The 23201-nt window shown below is 30.4% G+C and overlaps 1 protein-coding gene and 2 long non-coding RNA genes across 7 annotated transcripts; 2 read left to right on the forward strand and 1 right to left on the reverse strand.

Annotated features, from left to right (window-relative positions):
- The first annotated feature begins 1620 nt into the window (after positions 1–1620).
- On the forward strand, positions 1621–9157 carry LOC107958567 (uncharacterized). Of its 5 annotated transcripts, XR_005927043.1 has the most exons (5): positions 1629–1869; positions 2056–2176; positions 2435–2497; positions 2579–2940; positions 4449–4719. It is a non-coding gene; the product is annotated as an uncharacterized lncRNA (long non-coding RNA). The 5 variants fall into 5 exon arrangements; XR_001700654.2 differs by lacking the exon at positions 4449–4719 and adding an exon at positions 9140–9157 and having other exon boundaries at positions 1621–2176; XR_001700653.2 differs by lacking the exon at positions 4449–4719 and adding an exon at positions 3613–3760 and having other exon boundaries at positions 1621–2176.
- A 3873-nt stretch (positions 9158–13030) lies between these two features.
- Positions 13031–14916, reverse strand: LOC107961326 (alpha carbonic anhydrase 7). Its single transcript, XM_041113278.1, has 7 exons — positions 14767–14916; positions 14455–14672; positions 14091–14197; positions 13817–13919; positions 13541–13708; positions 13377–13430; positions 13031–13278 (listed from the first exon to the last, which is right to left on the reverse strand). The coding sequence occupies exons 1-7, from the start codon at positions 14852–14854 to the stop codon at positions 13192–13194; spliced, it is 825 nt and encodes a 274-aa protein (XP_040969212.1). The 5' UTR covers positions 14855–14916; the 3' UTR covers positions 13031–13191.
- Positions 14917–22337: 7421 nt separating this feature from the next.
- LOC107958566 (uncharacterized) lies at positions 22338–23029 on the forward strand. The gene is made up of 2 exons (XR_001700650.2): positions 22338–22466; positions 22572–23029. It is a non-coding gene; the product is annotated as an uncharacterized lncRNA (long non-coding RNA).
- The last annotated feature ends 172 nt before the right edge of the window (positions 23030–23201 follow it).

The following is a 23201-nucleotide window of genomic DNA, read 5'->3' on the forward strand; positions in this document are numbered from 1 at the left end:
TTTTTCACATTATGAGACAATGGTAATTTTTTAATTTTGGCCCCTTACTATGCTAAAACTTGGATTAAATCCATATACTTTAAATTTTGACATAATTTAGCCCTTCTATTTTTATAATGTCATTAATTAGTCTAAATAGTTAATATTTTTAACTATTTCAGTTACACTGCTGTAGTCTTTTTTTTAAGAACACTATTCCAACAAAAAATATTCTATCATGACGAGTTCGAAATTGTGTTTTTAAGAAGAAAAAAAAATTCACATAAGCATTTTCAACATAAATTTTATATTACATCACTATTGAGTGATTTTTTTTAAATTTTAAAATGTGACACTATTGAATTTAACTGAAGAATTTTAATGGTAGTAACAATTGAATTTGAATTTTTAATGTTGAAAAGTAGATGAACTAAATTTGTGAAGAACAATATAAGGAGACTAAATTTCAAATGCATAAAGTATATAAGGTCTTAAATCATATTTTAACCTTCAAAATTTTACTCCATAAATTGATACAAATAAATAATCAACCTCTTTTAAAAAATCACACGAATAAATTTAATAGAAGAATTTTAACAGTGACAACAATTAAACCTAAACTTTAAAATTGAAAAACTAGAGAGTCTAAATCTTTAAAAATAAAAGTACGATTAGAATATATTTTAACTTTTTTAAAATTTCACTTCATAATTTAATACAAATATATAATTAACCCAATACAAATATATAATTAAAAGAATTGATTAAATTTTACATTTGGTCCCTCTAATATCTTTTTTTATTTTATAAAAATAATTAATTTTCAGTTATACTCACTCTAATATATTTAAAATTCATGTTTAATATATATACACTTTAATTTTTAATATAATTTAGTCTTTATATTTTTATAATATTATTAATTAGTTTAACTAGTTAATATAGTTAATTTTTTGGTTAAAACGTATTGTGATTATATATAATTTGAATACCCTAAAAATTTTAGAGACTGACTTCATTTTTTTTAGATTTTTGCCGGTGCTTACAGTTCTCTTTTTGCAGTTTTAGAAAAATGATTAAATTTCAATTTTGGTCCTTCTATTATGCCTAAATTTGAGATTTAACTACTAAACTTTAATTTCTAATTTAATTTGGTCACTGTAGTTCTATAACGTTATTAATCAGTCTGAATAGTTAATATCATTAATTTTTCAATTAAAATATTACATGGTTATATACAATTTGAATGCCTAAAAATTTTAGAGACGGGTACATGGCTTTTTATTCCTTTTAGGTTTGCTTTGCTTTGCTTTTTTTTTGTTAATATATATTGTAAGACAATGATAAAATTTCAGTTTTAGCCCTTACATTATGCTGAAATTTGGGATTTAATCTACATACCTTATTTGTGACATAATTTGATCTTTCTACTTTTATAATTTCATTAATTAGTCTAATTATTTAATATTATTAACTATTTTTTTTGAAACTTCAAACTGGGTTTTATTGATGTGAATTGAAATACAAACAAGATCCTAATAAAGAAAAAGACAATTTTCCAAACTTAATCAATTTAATATTGGCCCAATGCAATGGAGCTGAAGATTTAAAAAACTAGATATTGTCCTAAGAGTCTAGAGAGTTCCTCATTATTGCTTCTAATTAATGCCCAGTCAAAGACAGCCGAACCTTGTCTATTCATCTGAAAATCTACTTACTTTTCTTTGCTTTTGACGGTTCAGTTTTATGGAAAGGTGTTCTTCAAAACTGATGCCACTGCTCATTTGCTTTCCTCTTATGTATTTCTTTTTCATTTCCTCCTCAGTCTGGTTCCTTTCTCTGGTTGATTTGTTGTTGTTTCTCAGCATATTCTGGGACCGTCATTTCTAGGTATAACTCTTCTTTCCTTTTTAACGATTCTGTTGCCACTATATGCGCGAGAGCGTTTTTCGATCTTGGTGTAAACTTGAACATGACACTCCTAGATCTGTTTAGTATCTGCTTGATATCGTGAATATATGCTCCAATACATGATCGATCTTGATTTTCTGACAAACATTTCTTTATTGTTGTGAGGGAATCTCCTTCTATGATAATCATCGGCCATTCTTGTTCTACTCCTATTTGAACAGCTTTTCGACACGCGATTGCTTCAGCAACATAGGCTGACGTTACATCGTGATGAATGTCTGAGCAGGTGAGTAAAACGATTCCTTCAATGTTTCTAGCTACAACTCCTGAGGCAGATTGTTGATGAGTCGAATCATAGGCACCATCAAAATTAATTTTGACGAACTCGCTAGGTGGCTGAGTCCATCTTTTATGTTCCTATTCTCTTACTGACTTTGCCTTTTCAAGACCATAAAGTTCAGCAAGGTAGTTATTGATGAAATTCACTGTTTCTTGCCCTGTGCTGGTTTTTTTCTCATGTACTCTTTTGTTTTTTTCACCCCAGATAGCCCGAAGGCCACAACAGAAGAGTCTGTTTTGGTACGTATTAAGCTAACCAGAGGTCCAGGTAATCCATTGTATAAAATCCATGTCTGGATTCTTGAGAATATTCTGAAGTTTAATAGTGCCCAAACTTCCATTGTGACAGGGCACATTCTGAAGATATGATCGGTTGTTTCATTCCTTTCTCCACATCGGGGACAGTCTGTGTTACTAATTAGTTTCCGATGTTGCATATTCACCTTCGTAGGCAGATAGTTCCAGGCAATTCTCCATATTGCAATCTTTATTTTGGTCAGTAAATTTAGTCGCCATAATTTTTTGTAAAAATCCCCATAGTTGGTTTGTAAAGCATAAGCTCTAGGAAATTCATCAAAAATTTGTAATAGTTTATACGCGCTGCGTACCGAGAATTCCCCCGAATAATCACCTCCCCACACAAACAGATCGTCATGAGGTGTGCATGCTAAAGGTATCCGAAGAATTTTTTCAGCATCGACCGTTGAAAAGGTATTGTTGATGAGTTCTCTGTTCCATATTCGCGCATTACTGTCGATTAACTCATTAACTTTTGCATCTTGCATAGTATTAACAACCGAAGATACTTTAAAATTAATAGCGTCTGGAATACACGCATCATCATTAATGGAAATATTTGAACCTGTACCAACCCTCAGCACATACCTTTTCCTAAAATTCCCCTTGCTGCCCATATGCTTTTCCAGATGTAGGAGCTAGTTTTTCCCAATCGAGAATTTAAAAAGTGCTCATTCGAAAAATATTTTGTATTAAAAACTTGTGTAACCAGTGAATCTTGATTATTAATAATCCATCCTTGCTTGGCTAATAATGAGATATTAAATTGCAACATATTCTTGAACCCCAGACCCCCTTCTTCTTTTGATCGGCACATATATTTCCATTGACACCAATGTATCCCTTTTCTACCTTTCCCTTTTTGCCACCAGAATTTTGCAAAAATATTTTTCAACTCTTCACAAAAAGATTTTGGTAAGAGAAAACATGACATAGCATATGCTGGAATTGCTTGAAGCACTGACTTGATAAAAACCTCCTTACCTCATTGTGACAATAATCTTGTGCTCCAACCATTGATTTTTAATTTAATTTTATCCTTTATATTTTGAAAAGCTTCTTTCTTTCGTCTGCCTACCACATTAGGGAGTCCAAGATATTTTTCCAGATTTGTGGAGCATCTCACCCCTAATACTGTTGATACCTCCGCTTTGTCTCTTTCCGTTGTATTTGAGTTGTAGAAAATTGTTGACTTACTGAAATTCATACACTGTCTTGAACACTGTTCGTACTATTTCAAGATACCTTTTAAGATTCGTGCTCCTCTATTTGTCGCTTGGCCAAACATTATACTATCATCTACAAACAGTAGGTGGAAATTGTTGGCCCTTTTCGACTTGCTCTTACTCTTCTTAGTAAACCATCAGTTGTCGCCATTCTTACTAAAGACGAAAGTCCCTCACTGCAAATTAGAAACAGAAAAGGGCTAAGTGGATCGCCTTGACGAAGCCCTTGGGTGGGTTTAAGAACAATTCCTCTTCTTTCATTGATGTTGGCTTTGTAGGAGGCTATGGAGATACACTTCATAATCAATGACACCCATTCCTTTGCCTATCCCATTCTCAGCATAACATCCTTTAGAAAAACCCATTCAACTCTGTCATAAGCTTTGCTCATATCAAGTTTAACTGCCATAAGCCATTTTTCCCTATCTGTTTCTTTCGCAATGTGTGGATGAGTTCATAAGCTATTAACACGTTATCTGTAATAAGTCTTCTTGGAACAAAAGCACTTTGGGCCCTGTCTATGCTTCTTCCAATGACCCCTTGAAAACGATTAGCAATTGTTTTTGCCACAATTTTGTATAGAACTATGCATAGGTTGATAGGTCTGAAATTAGCTAGACTTGTAGGTTTTGGTAGTTTTGGGATAAGCACAATATCGGTAATATTAACCAAATCAAAATGTTTTTTCTTATTCAGGACTTCCAAAAACAAAATTTCTCAACATCAACTTACAATGTGCCAGAATTTTTGAAAAAATAGTGCTGGAAAACCATCATGGCGCTTTAGTGGGCCCCATTTATTTTAGAGCTGAAAAAACCTCTTCTGCTGTAAATGGTGCAAGCAACATTGCATTTATATCAGCTGAAATACTAGTATTTATTCCTTCTAGTATATGGGATAAATTGCCCACACCTTTCGATGTGAATAGATTTTTGAAATAATTTGAAGCAGTTTCATTAATTGCCAATTCATCAGTGATTTCCTGTCCTCCATCATCTTCCAATCTATTAATAGTGTTTATTTGTTTACATAATGACGAATACTTATGAAAAAGGTTGTGTTCTTATCCCCTAATTGAAGCCAGTTAGCTCGTGCCCTTTGTTCCTAATACATTTCATCTTTATCAATCTTCATATTGAGTTGGATCCTAGTATCGATTAGCTTTTCCATAGTGGTATCATTTCTGTCGCTTGCCATTAATTCTTCAAGGTCCTTTGTAAGCCTATTCTTTAAACCAACTCGTTTTTTCTTTATTACATTCGCCCACCTCGCTAGGCTAAATTGTATTCTATCTAGCTTTTCGCCTATAGATCCATCCGAAGACTCCCACGCTCTTCTAATCTCTTGTTCGAAAGATTCCTCCATAATCCACCATGCCTCGAATTTGAAACTTTGACTTCCATTATTGCTTTTCTCACTATTAGTACTTATAAGTAAGGGGCAATGATCTGAAATCGTATGTGTTAAATGATGAATAGTTCTATTTGGAAAAAGTTGCATCCATTTCTCATTTTCCACACCTCTATCAAGTCTCTCTTTAATATTTGTTTCCAACAAGTTTCCACGCTCCCATGTGAACCAAACCCCCATGTACCCTATGTCCATTAATTGACATTCATTAAGAACTTCGCGAAAAGCTTCCATGCTTTTTTCTTCCCTCGATTGACCACCATTTTTTTCAAAAGAATACATTATTTCATTTAAATCACCACAAACTAGTCAAGGATGATTTTGTTTTTTACCCAATTGCCTTAATAGATTCCATGAGGCGTTCTTATCTTGAACATAAGGCGAACCATAGAATCCAGTAAATCTCCACTCTTCATTGACATTTTCTTCCTTTACCAACACATCAATATGATTTCTTGAAAAAATTTTAAGAGCTACAGTAATTCTTGTTTTCCACGCCATACAAATTCCCCCTTTAGAACCTTCTGCTCCTACATCAATTCCATTCTCAAAACCATATCTCCTTCGAATTTTTTCCATACGCCTTCCATCAATTTTGATCTCCATAAAGAAAACCATCTGGGGCTTATGTTGCTTCAGCAAATACCGAAGCCTTCGTGTTGCCCGTGGATTCCCCAATCCACGGATATTCCAGCATATGGTTTTCATTGTGCCTGGTCAGCATGCCTCTTGGTAGCCGTCGATCTATATTGGTGAAAATCATAACTCTGGGAGAAATATTCATCCGACAAAATTGTATCGTTTGTAGTTTGGTTTTCTTTGCCATCATTGTAACGCCCCTTACCCGAGACCGTTGCCGGAGTCGAGCACAAGGCACTACTAAACTTATTTGAGCACTTAACCAAATTTAGATAATTTATATCATACTTTTTAGACAAGCTGTCCAACTGCGTCATAGTTGCTAAATAATTCATATCTCGAGTTATAAAACTCGAAACCCAAATCCGTAAATTTTCCCTGAATTTATACTCATATATCTTCTTACCAATTTTTTTTTTATAATTTTTGGTTGGTCCAATTAGTACAGTTTATTAGTTAAATTTTCCTCTATTTCAGGGTTTGACTACTTTGACCTCTGTGCACTACGAACCAAATTTCTCTCTGTACAAAATTCAAATAACCATGCCGTTTTTTTCTCTTAAAAATAGACCCAATGAGGAATCCATACATATACAGTATGTCTCATAATTATTTTTGTGCAATTTTTAATGATTTTCTAAAATCAGAACAGGGGAACTCGAAGTCATTCAGATTCTGTCTCACCACAATTTAAATATCTCATAACATAAAATCCAATTGCATGCACCGTTTCCTCTATATGAAACTAGACTCATTAGGCTTTAATCTCATTTTCTTCCCAGCCCTTAACTCAATTTCCACAATTTATGGTGAATTTTCAAAGTCAAACTACTGCTACTTACCAAAAACTGTTTTAGTACAAATATTGCTAACTAGTTCATAATATCTTTACTTCAATTCATTCAAACTCTATACATGCCATATAAATCTTTAAACATAAAACAAAAACTACCAGAATTGATCTGAATAGTGTGCCCTGTTGTGTTGATTCGATCTACCCACTTCACTTCAAGTCAATCTACATAAAAATATTAAACACACACAAGTAAGCTTATTGAAGCTTAGTAAGCTCATAGGCATATAAACACAAATCATATCAAATATCATACACAATCATATATCTATTAGTTTAACTATTTCATCCTCCAAATCACAATTTCATTAATAACTCATTGGAATAATTTCCATATGGCTACTCACAATTTAACTCCCTTAGGCCCATTTCTCATTTACTTCATTGTCAAATTAAGGAACAATAAGGGAATTGAGTGCTTCAATATCACATTGCCATAGTAAACTATGGACTTTCACATTGTTACGCATCACACACCGAAGCCATAGCCTTGCCATGGTCTTACACGGTTCACATATCATACCAAAGCCATATCCCAGACATGGTTTTATACGGAATCACATTATCACATTATATCGATGCCATAGCGCAGCTATGGTCTTATACGGAGTCACATTATCACATTGCACCGATGCTATAGCCCAGCTACGGTCTTAAATGGGCACACTTATCACATATTTTTCGTCAATTCATCAGGGTCACAGAATAGAAGCACTCAAATCCATTGTTCCTACTAATTTGTACTTTTAGTTACACATTATTCATTAGTTAATGCAAATTGATAATATTCATCAACAATAAAATACTTTAACAATCATAAGATTTTCATATCAAAACATTGAACTTTGCCATATGAACTTACCTGGACTAATTTGCAAAAGTCGTAGAAATTCAGGGACTATTCTTGAATTTTCTCCTTTCCACGATTCAGTTCGTTTTCTTAATCTATAATTATAAAATAATTCCTTCATTAGCATCCATTTCAATTCTATTTCACTTCACAATTTATGCTGTTCAAATTTCGAAATACCACTTTTACCCCAAAATTTATAGTTTTCATAATTTAGTCCCTGCTCAATTCACCCATCAATTGAACTAATTTTTCTCAATTAACACTTTATTTTATCATTATAAACTATTTCAAAACCTTTTATATTCTTAATTTCAACAGAAACCTTCAATTCACAACTTTTTCACAATTAGGTCCTAAATATCATTTCTTATCAAAATCACTTAATAAAACCACCTTAATATGAAATTAGAACTTAAATTTCATAATAATTAATCATAAAATTCCCTTATCCATCCAGGGTAACTTCCAATTTCACCCATAAAATCAAAAACTAATGAATTCTACAAGTGGACCTAATTGTAAAAGTCATAAAAACATAAAAATTATCAAGAAAAGTAAGAATTAAACTCAAATGATGTAAAAAATGAAAAACCAGCTTTCTCCAGACCTTCTATGGCGTTTTGGCTGAGAAAATATGAAGAAATGTCTAGATTTTTCAATTACATCATTATTTAACTATTAACTTTTATGCTATTTCCAATTTTGCCTCTTGTTCACATTGTTTTCTTGCTTATTTCATACCCAAACCGTCCAGCCATTAACTTTTGGGTCTAATTGCTCTTTAAATCCATATTTTTAAATACTTAAGCTATTTACTCACAATTTAACAAATTTTGCGCTATTTTCAATTTAGTCCTTTTTAATTAATTAGCCATCCAAACGTTAAAATTTTCTAACGAAACTTTAATACTAACTCAATGACACTCCATAAATATTTATAAAAATATTTATAGCTCGATTTTAAACTTTGAGGTCTCGATACCTCATTTTTGACCCGTTTGACCTAATAAATTCTTTTAATTCACTAATTTCACCATTTCACAAATTCTTCTAAATTCTTACTTGACCCATAAATATTAAATTACTATCTTGTTCAATCTTATTTGTCGAATTTAGTGATCTCAAATCACCATTCCCGACACCACTGAAAATTAGGCCGTTACAATCATACTTCATTCTTTTTGTTTCATCTTAACGAGATAGTTCTAGATCATCTCCTTCAAAAGCAACCTCTTTCGCTTTCCTTTTCCTCAATATACTTTCGCTATTATAAGCATCCACCCCTCTTTCTATCTCGATTCGTTTCCAACTCACTTTCTTTGTTGATTTCAGAATTCCTGTAGAGTTTTTAATTGCCCCAATCACTTTTTCTTTAGCATCTATTTTATCCTCCTGTAACTTCAACGCTAGCTCTTTCTCAGTGTTTTGTGAATTAGCTTGGGACAGAATATTATTTTCCTCCACTTGTAAATTTAATTCAGGAAAAATCTCAGTATTTCCTACGTATAAACATTGGGGTTGCATCTTTTTTGAACTGGCATTAAACACGACTCTCTCTTCCAATTAATTTTAATTCTGCTTTCAAAGCTAATGAAAACGGAGGATCAATTCTGATTTTGTTTCTTTCTTCAGGTGAAAACTCTTGGCAATCCATGAGCCCATGCCCAATCCTTCCACAACCGAAACAGAATGTAGGTAATTTTTCATATTTAAAAGGAGTCCAGAACTTATTTTGATTTTCTGTTGAGACGAAAATACCCTTTCGCAAGGGTTTTTGTACATCTAGCTTGACTCTCAGTCGACAGAATTCTCCATTTATTTCGGATCTGAAGATGGCTCCAAAAGTAACCTCTACAGTATGCATCAAATCTTTTTTTATCAAATTCTGGAGAACATGGTCTAGTCTTAATCCAAAAAAGGGATAAGTTAAGTCAGATTTGACTTTTTTCTATCGATCTATTCAACCGATCAAGAATTACTAAATTTTTTCGGAATAGCCATGGCTGCCCCTCCATAATTAATTCCAAATCTTCTTCATTTTCAATCATGGTCAAAAATAGATTCTGCCCTTCCAATTTAATTTCGAACTTCTTTTTTGTCTTCTAAATACTTTTCATCTGTGCCCGAAAACTATCTAGATTATAGAATTTCTTCGTCCATTTTGTGCACAATAGGTAGGTTTTTCACTTGGTACCACCATTGAACTTTTGACTGGTACTTGGATTAATTCCTTAGCCAGCGGGGAGATCTCGTCTCCTTTAAAACCCTCTGCGCCACCACTCTCCTCCATCCTAAGCCACAGAAATCTGTTCTCTCTAGGATACTAAGCAAAGCACTCTTGGCTAGGGTTTTTAAATTTTACTTTTTGTGTATGTAAAGTTATATTGTTAACTATTTTAATCAAAACGTTGATGCCATTTTTTTTACGAACACTATTCCAACAAAAAAAAATTTAGCATTATGAGTTTGAATGAATTTTTTAAGAAAAAAATCTAAAAACATTTTCAATGTTGTTTTTATGTTCATGATTATCAAGTGATTTTTTTTTAATTTCAAAATACCCCACCAATGAATTAAAAAAAATAATGGTAATGATTGAACTTAAATATTTGAATCTAAAAAAGTAAAGGGTCTAAAATTTTTTAAATAAAAGTAGACATAAAATATATTTAACCTTTAAATTTATACTCCATAATTTAACATAAATAAATAATCAATCTAAACTCAAATTAATTTTAGTATAATAAGAAAATTGAAAAGGTTTTTGAAAATTTGATGTACGGTTAAAATGATTGTATTGAAAAACCAAATATATGAAAATAATTTTATAACAGTAACTTAAGTTTAATATTATCCGTCATATTTTGATTTCTATATAAAACCAAAAGTCAATTAACGAAAAATACATTGTAACAAATTTCTTTTTAAATAATAGTTTTATTTTATTGAAAATCATTGGTGTGACGGTTAATATTTATGATTCATCTTATAGATTTTAGCCTAAGAGTCTTCTAGAGAATAAATGCTAAATTTGTATTTAAATAGTTCCTTTTAAAATAAATATATACGTGTGTGGTATATCACATATATGTGGGTATTATCGTAAAAAAATAATGTTTATGATTTTCCATTAAAAATTTACAAAAAAATTAATTTTAATAGTCATTTTAATGTTACGTGCATGCCATATTTTTTGACACAAATTCATGTTTCTTTTCATGTGTGTATTAAGGTTAGATAGTGTAAGTTAATTCTTTTTATAAAAAATTAAGTTAATTTTGTTTTTGAAATTTCAATTTTTTTTACATGTGTAATGATTTTAATGGCTTCCATTTCAAACGTTTAATTAAATCAGTATAAATTTAACCTAATTTTAGGTTCAATATTATCCTGAAATCTTTATATATTACTTTGAATTTAATTTTTTAAAACTATTTTAAGTTTAGACTTGAAGTCTTATTTATTTAAATAAATATCAAAATTACACATAAATTTTAGTTCAATGTTTAATTTCATACATGAATTTTATTTGGCCTAATTATTATTAATTATTTATAAATTGTAATATATATTTATTGTTAAAATATTAATATAATTTTTTTCAATAATATTTAAACTTTAAACTTAAAAATTATTATTGTTAAAATAAAACTGTATTATTAAATAATTTATATTAATAATTTGTACTATTATTAAATATAAATAATTAAACATGTATGTTTAATATTATTAAACATTATAATATGTGATATTAATATTTAATATTATTAATATAATAATATTAAGCTAATTTCAAATTAATTTCTACATAAAAATAAAATTATTCATTTCACATATACTTTAAAAAAAAAGATAAGTTGTTTTCATGAAACAAAACACACATAAAAAAACATTTTTTATAAATTGTTTTTCACGAAACAAACACATTATTTTTATTTTAATTTCTTCATATACTATGCTTGATTTAGATAATAATTTTATTTCCAGAGGTATGTGTTAGTCAAATCTTAATTAAAGTCTTAATACTTTAATAATAATTTTTATTATGTCAGTTATTCCAGATTGTTTGATTTTTATTATAATAGTTTTGGGGTTTTGAGATATTGTATTATAATAAATTAATAATTGATGATTCTACTTAGGTTGAGAAAACACAAATTAAAATGGAGGGGAAATCTGATTATGGAAAGTTCTACTTGGGACTTAAGGAACCTGCTTTCTTGTTATAGACTTGGACTTTTTTAAATTAAATTTTGTCTTTTTGTTTCAATCATCACTTTGGCTTCATCAATTTCATACCATTTTTTTAGTTTTGTTTCAAAGTTTTTTTACCATTAAATCTCAATCTGATCATTTAGTGTTTGGGAGCACTATTAAAATTATTTTAAAATATATTAACATTAACATTTTATATTTATTAAATTTAGAAAATATATTAACCATACTAAAAATTATATCACACGTGGAAACTATGTACTTAGAACACACATGCTAGTTTAAAAATAACATACAATAAAAATGAAACATATGGTTTGAATCTAATTAATAATAACACATAAAATATATACGATATTAATATAAAAAAAAGATTAAATTGTGAATAACATGAAATTTAACTATGTAAATATATCATATTAAGAATACTAAATATACTATAAATTTTTATCATGATGTAGTCGTTAATCTTGAGTTAATGTCAATTTCACTTATAGCATAAACTCAATAAAACAATATTATCGGTACATACAATTAATGGAGTTAATAAAGTGTGCATAATAAAATTAAAATGTACAAAACATTTCAAAATAAAACAGTGGTTGAGTAGTAAAATTAAAATTTTATTATCAATGCAAATGTCATGGGTTCAAATCTTTATAGGGTTTAGGGAAAATATAATTTTTTAAAAATAAAATAGAGTTTTGATTTAGTGGTAAAATTAGTGTTTTATTGATGTAAATAGCATGGGTTCAAATCTCACCGATGCAAATTTTTATTAGTTTTTAAATAAAAAAATTATAGTACCCGAAATAATATAACTTATTTTAATTATAAAAAGATATTTTTGTAATTTTCCTAATCAAGTTGATGCCCGATTGACTTGTGACATCAACTCAGTTAGGAGTTTAATAATAGTAAGAATATAGAATTAACGGAGACAATTAAGTATGCATAATACATTTAAAATGTATGTATATAATAGAATAGAGGTTAGTTTAGTGGTAAAATTAATATTTTATCGATGTAATACCACATGCAAATTTTTTATTAGCTTTTTGAAAAAAAAAAGGTCTAAACAACCCTTAAATAATATAACATATTTTAATTATAGAGGAATATTTTCGTAACTTTTCTAATTAAGTTAATGCGCGATTAACTCATGATACTAACTTGTTAGGATTTAAATAATAATATATTAATTTAATATATCTCAACTTAACTAACATTATTATAAAATCTATCAATTTAATTATATTTAACATAATTTTATACTTTTACCTCTTACTAAAAATATAAAAGTTAAAATCAATAGCAAATAGGAAAAATAATATAAATTGAAGAGTATGAATACAATATATAGTACCTCGGCCTAAGCTTATTAATCCGTCAGTATATAATCTGCATAGTTCCTCAAAATAATCAAATGGTGACATGCACCTATGTTTGTTTAATACATGATTCATCTTTTAATTCTCTTCTTTATCATCTGGTCTATAAAGTTGAATAGATCGATTATTTATTGACTGAAGTGGTCTTGCATTCGTATCCGAATCCTGCAAAATGAAGATTGATCATACGTGAGATCATATAAAATTTCTGTTCTGATAATTTATCTGGAAAATTTAAGTAGATTAAATGGAAATAAACTCACATCATGAACAGCCACACGAAGTAACCTCACTTGCTCCCTGGTTACAGTCCTCACCTGATAAAGGATGGTTAATTAACGAACATTAGCCAATTTATAACGTATATCTACACACGTCATATTTAAATTAAGAAAAATCACGTAGAGAGCAGGTTAATCGAACAAACCTTTCTGACAATGCTCCACACCACATTTTCAGTACAAGGAGGAACAGTAAGAGAGCCAATGTATCTGTAATATTTTCTACTGCCAAATTTAATGTGCCTTGGATCGATCACCCCCACCGCTCTCTCTCCGTCTGTGATATCAGTAATGGCTTCTAAATGATCCATCAGCTGGTAATCCACAAGTCCATAAGCAATTAGTCTTACAATATTAGATTAAATTAGGAAAAAAGAAGTTCAGATATCAAAGCACCAAAACTCCTTTTCGTTTCAACTTACCGATGATAGGAAAGAATCTGGTCTTCCAATCTTGTACATGATACCTATTACAGCAACCTTGCCATCTGCACTTTCATGAACCATGTGTAGCTCTAAATCATACCTGAAAATTTTATAATTAATGCCTATATCATATATCATCAAGACAAAAATACAGTTTTCTCATTATAGATAAGGGATCGATGCACAACATGCATAATTATGTTCTTAGCTTAACGTACATCCCCCCCCCCCCAAAAAAAAAGTGTAACTTGATCCTCGTCTGCATTATTACCTCCTTCCGTTGATAGTGTGCTCGGAAGGTGAGTGCCAATGGCACTGGTGGAGTACATACTCCGTACCGTTTATCTCTATAGCTCCTGCTTCATCTTCCCATCTCAACTGAATACACAAATTGGGTTCAGATCATTGGAAAACTTTGATAATTTAGTAATATGATCTATAGCTGTAAATGACGGAAAAAATAGGCAGATTTTGCACCATATAACATCAACATCTCGCCTAATACAACTTTTTTCAAGTCATACTTAACAATGATTAAATATGAAAAGTGAACAATACCCTTTTAACAGCATCTGATTAAACAACGACTATGGGAAGAGAAAGGGAGTAGTTGAAAATTTTGAGAGTTCAATTACCATCATATCATGGCCCCTGTTTCGTAAAGTGGCATTGCTGGGCTTGTAGCTTTTCTTAAGCCTCCCTAAATGGGAAACAATGTTAACTCTTTCATTGGACATATCAATGGGAGATTGCATGGTCCCATTGCTACAAGCACCCCATTCTGCATGAATCTCTCCCCATCTTGCTGGCCCTTTTGTACTATTTGCTCCATAATCAAATTCACTTTCATCCTCTGCAACAACAACAAGAGTTCAAATGAAAAGTTAGTCTGGTTTCTGATGTAAATATGGGAATCGGAAACCAAAAGCCAAAGTTGCCTCACATACCGACTTCCTGGGATCTTACCGAGAACGAATGCAAGGCAAGAAGAATGAAGAAACTGCAAACCAAGAACTGGGTTGGTAGCTTTACCATCTTTGTGAAGGTACGTAGCTTACAATGTCCAAGAGAAATTATTTGTGGTTAAAGAATGAAAGTGGGGAGACTGATTTATATAGGTTGAGTTGTACTTCATATCGTTTGAAAATGTTGAAAAAAGGGGGTTTCTTGGGGGTTTAATTTCTTTCTAGAATTGTGCCGTATGAACACAAGAAATCAACAAGCTGATAGCAGGGCATTAGACAGTCATACTAAAAAATGGAATTCAATTTTGAAGTAAACTCAGTTGGTCTTTGGCTCTTTGCGTAGTACCTGCCTTTTTCTTCTGTTTTGTCTTAAAAAAAATATTATATCTTTCGGTTGACGTGTTGGGTGACGATTGAACCCATGGGTTTTTTAATCCATAAAAGTAGGCATATTTCCATTTTCAGACCATTCTAGTTCATTTCTTGGTCGTTTAAAATTAAATGATGTACAAAATTAAGAGGCTAACAAGTACAAAATTTAAGCAAAACTTTTGATTTGCGTTGAGGTGGAAGTTTCATCCTATACAAATATTATATATCAATTTTTCTTTTAGATTATTTTTTATTTAAATTTTATTATGAGTAGATTTTATCAGAATTTATTATGGTTTGAATTCAAATATATTTTAATTTTCAAATATTAATATACTTTTTTTTTAATTGTAATAACTTTATGGGTCAAAAAAGAAGTAGGAGCTGCCAATTGGCAAAGTAAAGTGCTGTTTTTAATGCGAATTTCCGACTAACCAAAATATCATCAGATATAAAAATTTGAATTTAATTTCAAACAACATTATTTCTCATCTCTGGATCTTTTTGATTGCTAAAGTCATTACCTTCTGCAATTATCGCATTTATTTAATCTAATTGTATACCATAATATAGATTAGAAACATTCACCTTCTATCAATTATTATATTAGACATGGAGAAATATTACATCCATGTATAAAAGACGGATTCGTTGTATTTAGTTTTAAAGTCTAACATAGATATTTGAATATTTGATTTTAAAATCAAGTAATATCTGGTAAGCTGCAAGTAATTTTTTTTTTTTTAAAAAGTAAAAAAAAAATCACGTGTTTTATATATTTAGTCCTTGTGAAGCATTTTATTTACGTTTGCAATGCATCTTATACCAATATTTTGGGTCAAATATAGCTCTTTCAACACCGGATGCTGCAAATTATTTACCTATTAATAAATCAATACCTGATTATAACAATTTGAATGAATCGTGGTGAAGAATGGGATAATTCTTGGTAAATATAGGAATATTAATTGTCATATCCTCAAGAATAATCCTAAAATTCTGCTTTTTTTCAATATCAACTAGTTTTCCCCCATTGTACGAATTCAAATACGGTGTGTTGTATACATCAGCATTAAATAATAAAAAAAAACATTGTAATTTTGCATAAAATATATATGTAATTATAATAAAATAGCTTATTGAGATAAGTTACATAAATATCGATTCAGTCTTAGTTTAACTGACATCAGAGTATTGTTGTCAATATAGGAGGAAGCATATTGTCTTCATATTTAAAGGTTAAGAAAGGTAAAATTATCAAGATAATATGTTAATGATATGAAAAAAAATTAAAATAGCATTAAATAATGAGTAAGAGATATAAAATGACGTGACTTCTCCATTTCATATCATTTTTCCTTTAAAAAAATTAATGTTTATTAATTGAACAAATTAAATATAAAAAAAATCAAACATAACCATGATTAACCACGAAACTTGGAAAACAAATTGACAGTTATTGTCAAAATGATGAACAAATCCGATTGTTTATGACAAAAATGGTGGATTCAAAACCCTTAAATTTAGCGGTTCCTGAAATCTTTTAGCGAATGCCGGATTTATTTGAAAATAAAGTGGTGATTATGTTATAGTTGACGAGAACAAGGGAAAATGTGTTAATATTTAAATACCTCATTAATGAATTCTTCTTGTGAGTGCAGGTACATGACATCAGGTTCGAAAGCAAAATGGGATTCGCCTTTGACGTTAATCCAGTCATTGCACACGTTTCAAACATTGGGGTTGGAGCATTAACCTTCAAAGTTTCTGAAATAATTACTCCACTTTTTCTCTCTCTAAACAAGAAATAAGTTTATCTTTCTAGTCGTCGACTAAGTCTGCCTCAAATCCTTTCATTCATATATAATATTCCAAGTTTCCAGCAAAGAAACTACAACTACCAAAAGCTACTTCTTTTTTTTTTGGATTATAATGGTGACAATGTCGCAAGTTTATATTAAAAAAAAAACATGACTGGTTAAAAATAATTTTAAAAAAATTAACTAGTTGTCTTCAACAACCGCCTTAACCAAACAATTGCTGAGACAGTAAAAGAAAAATAAAATATTAGGTTGAAAATTACAACATTGCCTTCCTCATACTTTTGACTTTTATATATAGACATCTTCTATCATGTAATATTGAGTTCTTGTATGATGATTGTGTTACAACGGTAAAACATTGATATCAAATTTAATAAATTAAAATCTGTCAGATCATTAATAATAAAATTAAATGTGGAAATGTATTTAAATTCATTGATATATTAAAACCTTCAAATATTGTAATTTTGACAGTCAAAATTAACACACAAATATTTTAGAGTCGTTGACTCTCTTTTCTAAAGATGAGATGTTAGAAAAAGTTACTTATGTGTAATTTAGAGACAATATGCAACACCTCTCACTCGATCCAATAACAGATCCGAGCAAGAGATGTTACATTTAAGCACAATTATCTTTTGAAATCACATTCATACATTTGCTTTATAACATTTCTAATATACATTTAAAGGTCATATTTACATTACCAACCTAAGTACATATCATCTCTAAAGCCCAAAATCATATATCAAAAGATTTTGAAACTTTGAGAGTTGATGTGATTCTTGTGAAGCACTTCTCGTATCTTCAATATACATTCTCGTACAATTAAAACTCGATTTGTACTTTTATGTCATCTTGGATTACCCAACAATTATGACTTCTAATCATTATACCGTTGACCCTATGGTATACCAACTATACCCAACTCTGCCTGAGACACTTAATAGGGTAACCAATGAATCAATACACACCATAATCACACAACATACTTCATATTATGCTCGTTTTTAACTATATTCAATTCAATTCTTGACACTTGAGATCATTATGTATAAACCGAGACATGCATTACTAATACGCTTACCTTGGTAGGTAGTTTTGCAACAATCATATATGTATGTATACATATGTATATGTGTTAATGTATTGAACTCGAATCATAAAAATACATATCAAAATTTTTCGTTAACCGTTTACAACTCTCGTTTTTCCTTTCTCTCGAGACGACCTAATGTCATATTTAGCTACGTCCGATAATTCAATCATAAAATCGATATTAGTTCATGTTCAAATCGTATTCAACACATAATCACATATTTTACATTTTATTCATTTTAGCCCCTATACTTGGGATACACACATTTATCCATATCTAACATTAGATTAAAATTTGATTTCTATACTATTATTTCATGATAATTTTTAATTTATTCAATTTAATCTCTAATTTCTCAAAATCTTTCGACAAGTTTAACTTAATCCTTAACATAATTTAAGTTCACTATCTAATAATCTCTTCAATTTCATTCTAATGGTTACTTGTTAAAAACTTAACAATTCAAGAAATTGATACATGGATTAGCTAAATCAAACTTCCATGATCAAGAATCTATACAAATTTCAAAGAAATTGGTCATTTACCTTAGCTAATGTTGAACCTAAAATCGAAACAGAGACATTTTTCTTCTTTAGCTTGGATAGTTGGAAGGAAGAAAATGATATATTTTCATATTTCATTCCACTAATTTTTCTATTTACATTATAATTAATAGAATTGATTAACTTAATTAATCATAGTTTATTCTTTAATTAATCATCTTTATATTTCTTAATTGCAATTACATCCACTAATTGACTTTCATAATCATTTCCCATTAGCTCATAAAAGAAAAATAGTTTAATAACCATTTTGGCCCTTTGAATAATTTTTAATTAAGCCCTCAAGCATTTACTAAATTAAAACTTAATAGTGATTAGACTTTTACAATTTAGTCATTGAGCTTTAATTAATGATTTTCTCGGTTAAATTACTTGAACGATCATCAATATATTTTCATATGAACTTCGTTCATCTTCCTATTTTATCTTTACGGGCTCGGTTTACGAAAATGAGATTCCAAAATCGCATTTTTGGCCCCTATACTACTTTAATTTTTCATCTTTTCAATTTTCTTGTCACTCTAACAAAGCCTTAAAGTCTTGACATTCTCGTTTATATAAATATATTATTATTATAATAAAAGCCCTTCTATTATGTAACACTTCACGCTGAGTTGATTATTTGTTTGCATCAAATTATAGAGTACACTAAGCAAGGTTTTCAGAATTGGACTAACATATCAATCAACCACCGGTTCATTGGTTCAATTAAATAATTCATTAAATTTCACAAAAAAAACTCGATTCAATTGGTTTTTGCCCTGATTCAAACGGTTCGTACTAGTTCACGAGTCAGTCAGATTGATGCCTCTTCAGATCGACACCCTGATGGGTTCTCAATCCAAATGTTCCAATCATCCGATTGGATCCAGTCCGATTGGAACAATTCTCTATACACTTCATACAATTAAAATTTAGTCCTATTTTTAATTTAAAAAATGGAATCCCTTTACTTTTCATATTTGAAATTTTGCTTACAAATTATATATAACCACATAATATTTTAGTTGAAAAGTTAATGATATCAACTATTTCGGCTAATTAATAACCTTATAAAAATATAGAAATCAAATTACGTTAGAAATTAGAGTATAAATATTAAATCACAAATGTAGGCATAATAGAAGGACCAAAATTGAAATTAACCACTATTAAAAAAAAAGATGCCATGTATTGAGATAATTCTTGGGTTTAAAGTATGGGTTATGTAAATCGTGTTAGACCCAAAAATATGGTCTGATCTCCCTCTATTTAATACCAATACACGATTGGCGCAGGCGAGTTAGAGCCTGCATTGCCCCTCCAGCTGAGTTCGGCCAAAAAGTTTGGGCTAGGCCTAGATCTTGATCCTCAATCCACTCATCTAATCATAAACATCTTTTTCGATAGAAGATTTTACTAAGTTCATAACTTTCAATCAAGTTATTTTCTTATTTATAGGATTTTAGTTATTTTTTCAACTATTAAGATTATAGAAAGGTTAGAAATTTGGTAGACTAACTTATTCTTTAGCTTAATTATTTGGTTAATGAGTCCATATTTTTATAACAATAACAATATAGTAAAAATTACTTTTAGGTAATCTTATATTCTATCACCATAGTACTTGAATATTACATTATAACCAAATGAACCAAACAAGATTATCTCACATTCCATCCATAATCTTATATTCCCATAATATTATCAGGGATTGTAATCTAAAATTCAATAAATCAAATGCTCTTTAATATTTATAGTTTAAAATGAATTCATTACACTATAAGCTATGACATCTTTACTAATTCTATTTCATAATCAAATAAATTGATTAATTCTCCATATCACATTTTTTCATTATTCACCTCATCTTCTTTTTCATTGTTTTTATATTACATACAGTCTACTACTAAACAAATACAAACCCAAATATGTTGAAAGAAATGAAAAAAAATAAAAAATGGTTAAACGTATTTTTTTACTTAAAAAAGATAGACCCATACACCTTTGAAGAGGGGAAAGTGGTGTCCAGTATAGTCATGAGAATTAAAAGTACCGTTAAATAAGGATAAATGATTAATTTTGAGCTTTAATGGTTTGCGTTTGTTTGAGAAGAAAACACTTAACAGTAAAAATGATGTATTTAGTATTATTTATTAACTTTAAAAAAAATTCAAAGGCAAAGTTAAATTTGGTGATTGAACTACTACTACATTACCAGAGTCATTCTTGCTAGTGCATATCGACATTGGAGAAAAAGTAATCCATTCTGATCAACAAAAATCAAAATCGATCCAGTCCCAAGAAATTCAATGGATACATTATTATTCCCTGGAACACGAAATCGAGGGTACATGGTTTTGGGAACAATCTTATTGGGAGCTGCATCACAATAAATAAAGGCAATCTAATTAGCCTACTAGTGGTAAGAGTAGCGGTATAATAATTGCCCGAGGATAGAATCAACATTGTCGATCATTATTACAGGAGTGATATAACAGTAGTTCACTTTAATTAATTACTGGAATTGCCATTTGCCGACCCTTGGATTTGATGATGCATCCATGGCCAGCTAAGGGCAACTAGGTAATATCAACTCGACCAATACACAAGTTAAGTGGAAAAGGTGCTGCTTAGCGGATCCGGCCACGTGTCAGAACCACATACCTCCACACACCACAGAAAACAAGCTAATCTTTCTTGCCTCTTGATTATGCAGTTTTCTCCTATTGGTGCAAATCATGAAATATAGATTCTTACTTCCTCAGATGTCCCCAATTGAAAGATAAAAAGTATAATGACAATAGAATGATGGAGAGCTGAGAATGTTTTGTTTGTTTTTGCGCTGTCTTTTTTTTTTTTTTTTAAATTTTAAGTCAACAGTATCAAATCTTCCAAATTTTTTAAAGGTCATTGATTAAAGTAACTACAGCATTGCAATTGGCTGCAATAATTCAGCCCATTTCACTTTATAGAATGATCTTTTATGACTTTAAAGTGATAATTTTCTTTAATATATCAGTTGTGGATGATATTAATAAAATGAAAACTTCGAGAACTAACTTATGATATGATCCCGCCATGCTTGCAATGAGCACTGAACTTCAGCACAATTTGCAGATAACATTTTTTTTTCTTTTAATTTAATTTGGGGAATGGATGTCGAACCCTACTATTTTATCTGGGTGATACATAAAACTCGCTCATGTAATTTCTCAGATGAAGCCTGGAAATAAGAGAAGATTGTAGTTACAGGCAATATTGATGATGAGGAAAGCTGTATATTATATATATATGTCGCACGTAAGGCTGCCTGATGGTCAGATTGATACTCAGATATGTAAATAATAGATGGTTTTGAATCCGACTAATTATCAAGTTTAATCCAAGCTTCTCTCCCGAATTAGACCTAGGCTCAACTTTTTCAAGCTTCAAGAAACTTCAGGGTTACTGTTTTTTAGGTCGCTATGCTAAATTTGACATCACCATTCAGCGGGCAATAGAACACCCACTGCTTATCGTGCTTCATTGACTTTTTGCAACCAAATAAATCCACTCCTAATGTGGAATTTTCCTATTTATGGCTAGTGCCAATGTGGACAAAAAGTTTCTTTCAATCTCATCATTTTCAGCCATTTTTCTAAAAACTAGAATGAGACAATAGGGTCATCCCACTTAATGTTGCCTCATCTGGTGGACATCCCATCACCAAATTTATATTAATTCTCTCAAAAATCAATGACATGAACCTACCTTGTCTCCATATATAAAGCTTAGCTCTTCTCCCCGCCTCCAGGCTCTCCCCAAGCTGATCAACTAAATTCTTCTTTCATTTTCTCTACTTGGGTAAGTAATCGTCTATCTAAATTAATCGCTCTCATTAAAACATTTCTAATTTTGATATATATATATATAGCGGATTTGGATATCTCAGTTGAATTTAATTTGTAGGCAGGAAAACAGCAATGGCAAGAATGAAACTTATGGCACTTGCTTTAGTAATTTTGATGACGGGGAATTGCTGCTTGGCAACAAATAGAAAAGTTATAAAAGTAGAAGTTGATGGGCTCAAGCATGAACAAATCAGTGTCCATGGCCGTCAGCTGCTTGATGATAGTGGGAGTGACAGAGCCAGCTATCCATCGAGCAGTACAAACAACCATCATTTTAGGCCTAGGCAGGATTTCCCCGGTGGTGGTACTGGAGATGGAAGCGGTTCAAATAATTAGATCAGTATTGCTACGCCTATATGGTCATGTTATATGGAATAATTATCGACAATGATACTACGACGCTGTTACATGCTTAATTAGGTTTTCTCTATATATGTGTGTGTGATCTAATTAGCTTCTCTTTGTAGCTTTGTACTATTGTTCTCTTTTGCTATTATACACGAGATGTTATAGTAAGTAGAATTTGCTAAATATTGCTTGCATGCATGGCTTGCTGCACTGCATTGCAATTTGCATGACAAGACCAAATTTACATCAACTACCGAAAGAGGGTCGGAGAAAGACGGGTTTGCTTGGGCCGCTTTCATGCTTGGGCCTCATAACTTCGATGATCTGCCATTTGTGATTG

Source organism: Gossypium hirsutum, chromosome A05 (assembly GCF_007990345.1).
Source record: "Gossypium hirsutum isolate 1008001.06 chromosome A05, Gossypium_hirsutum_v2.1, whole genome shotgun sequence".
Classification (NCBI taxonomy): domain Eukaryota; kingdom Viridiplantae; phylum Streptophyta; class Magnoliopsida; order Malvales; family Malvaceae; genus Gossypium; species Gossypium hirsutum.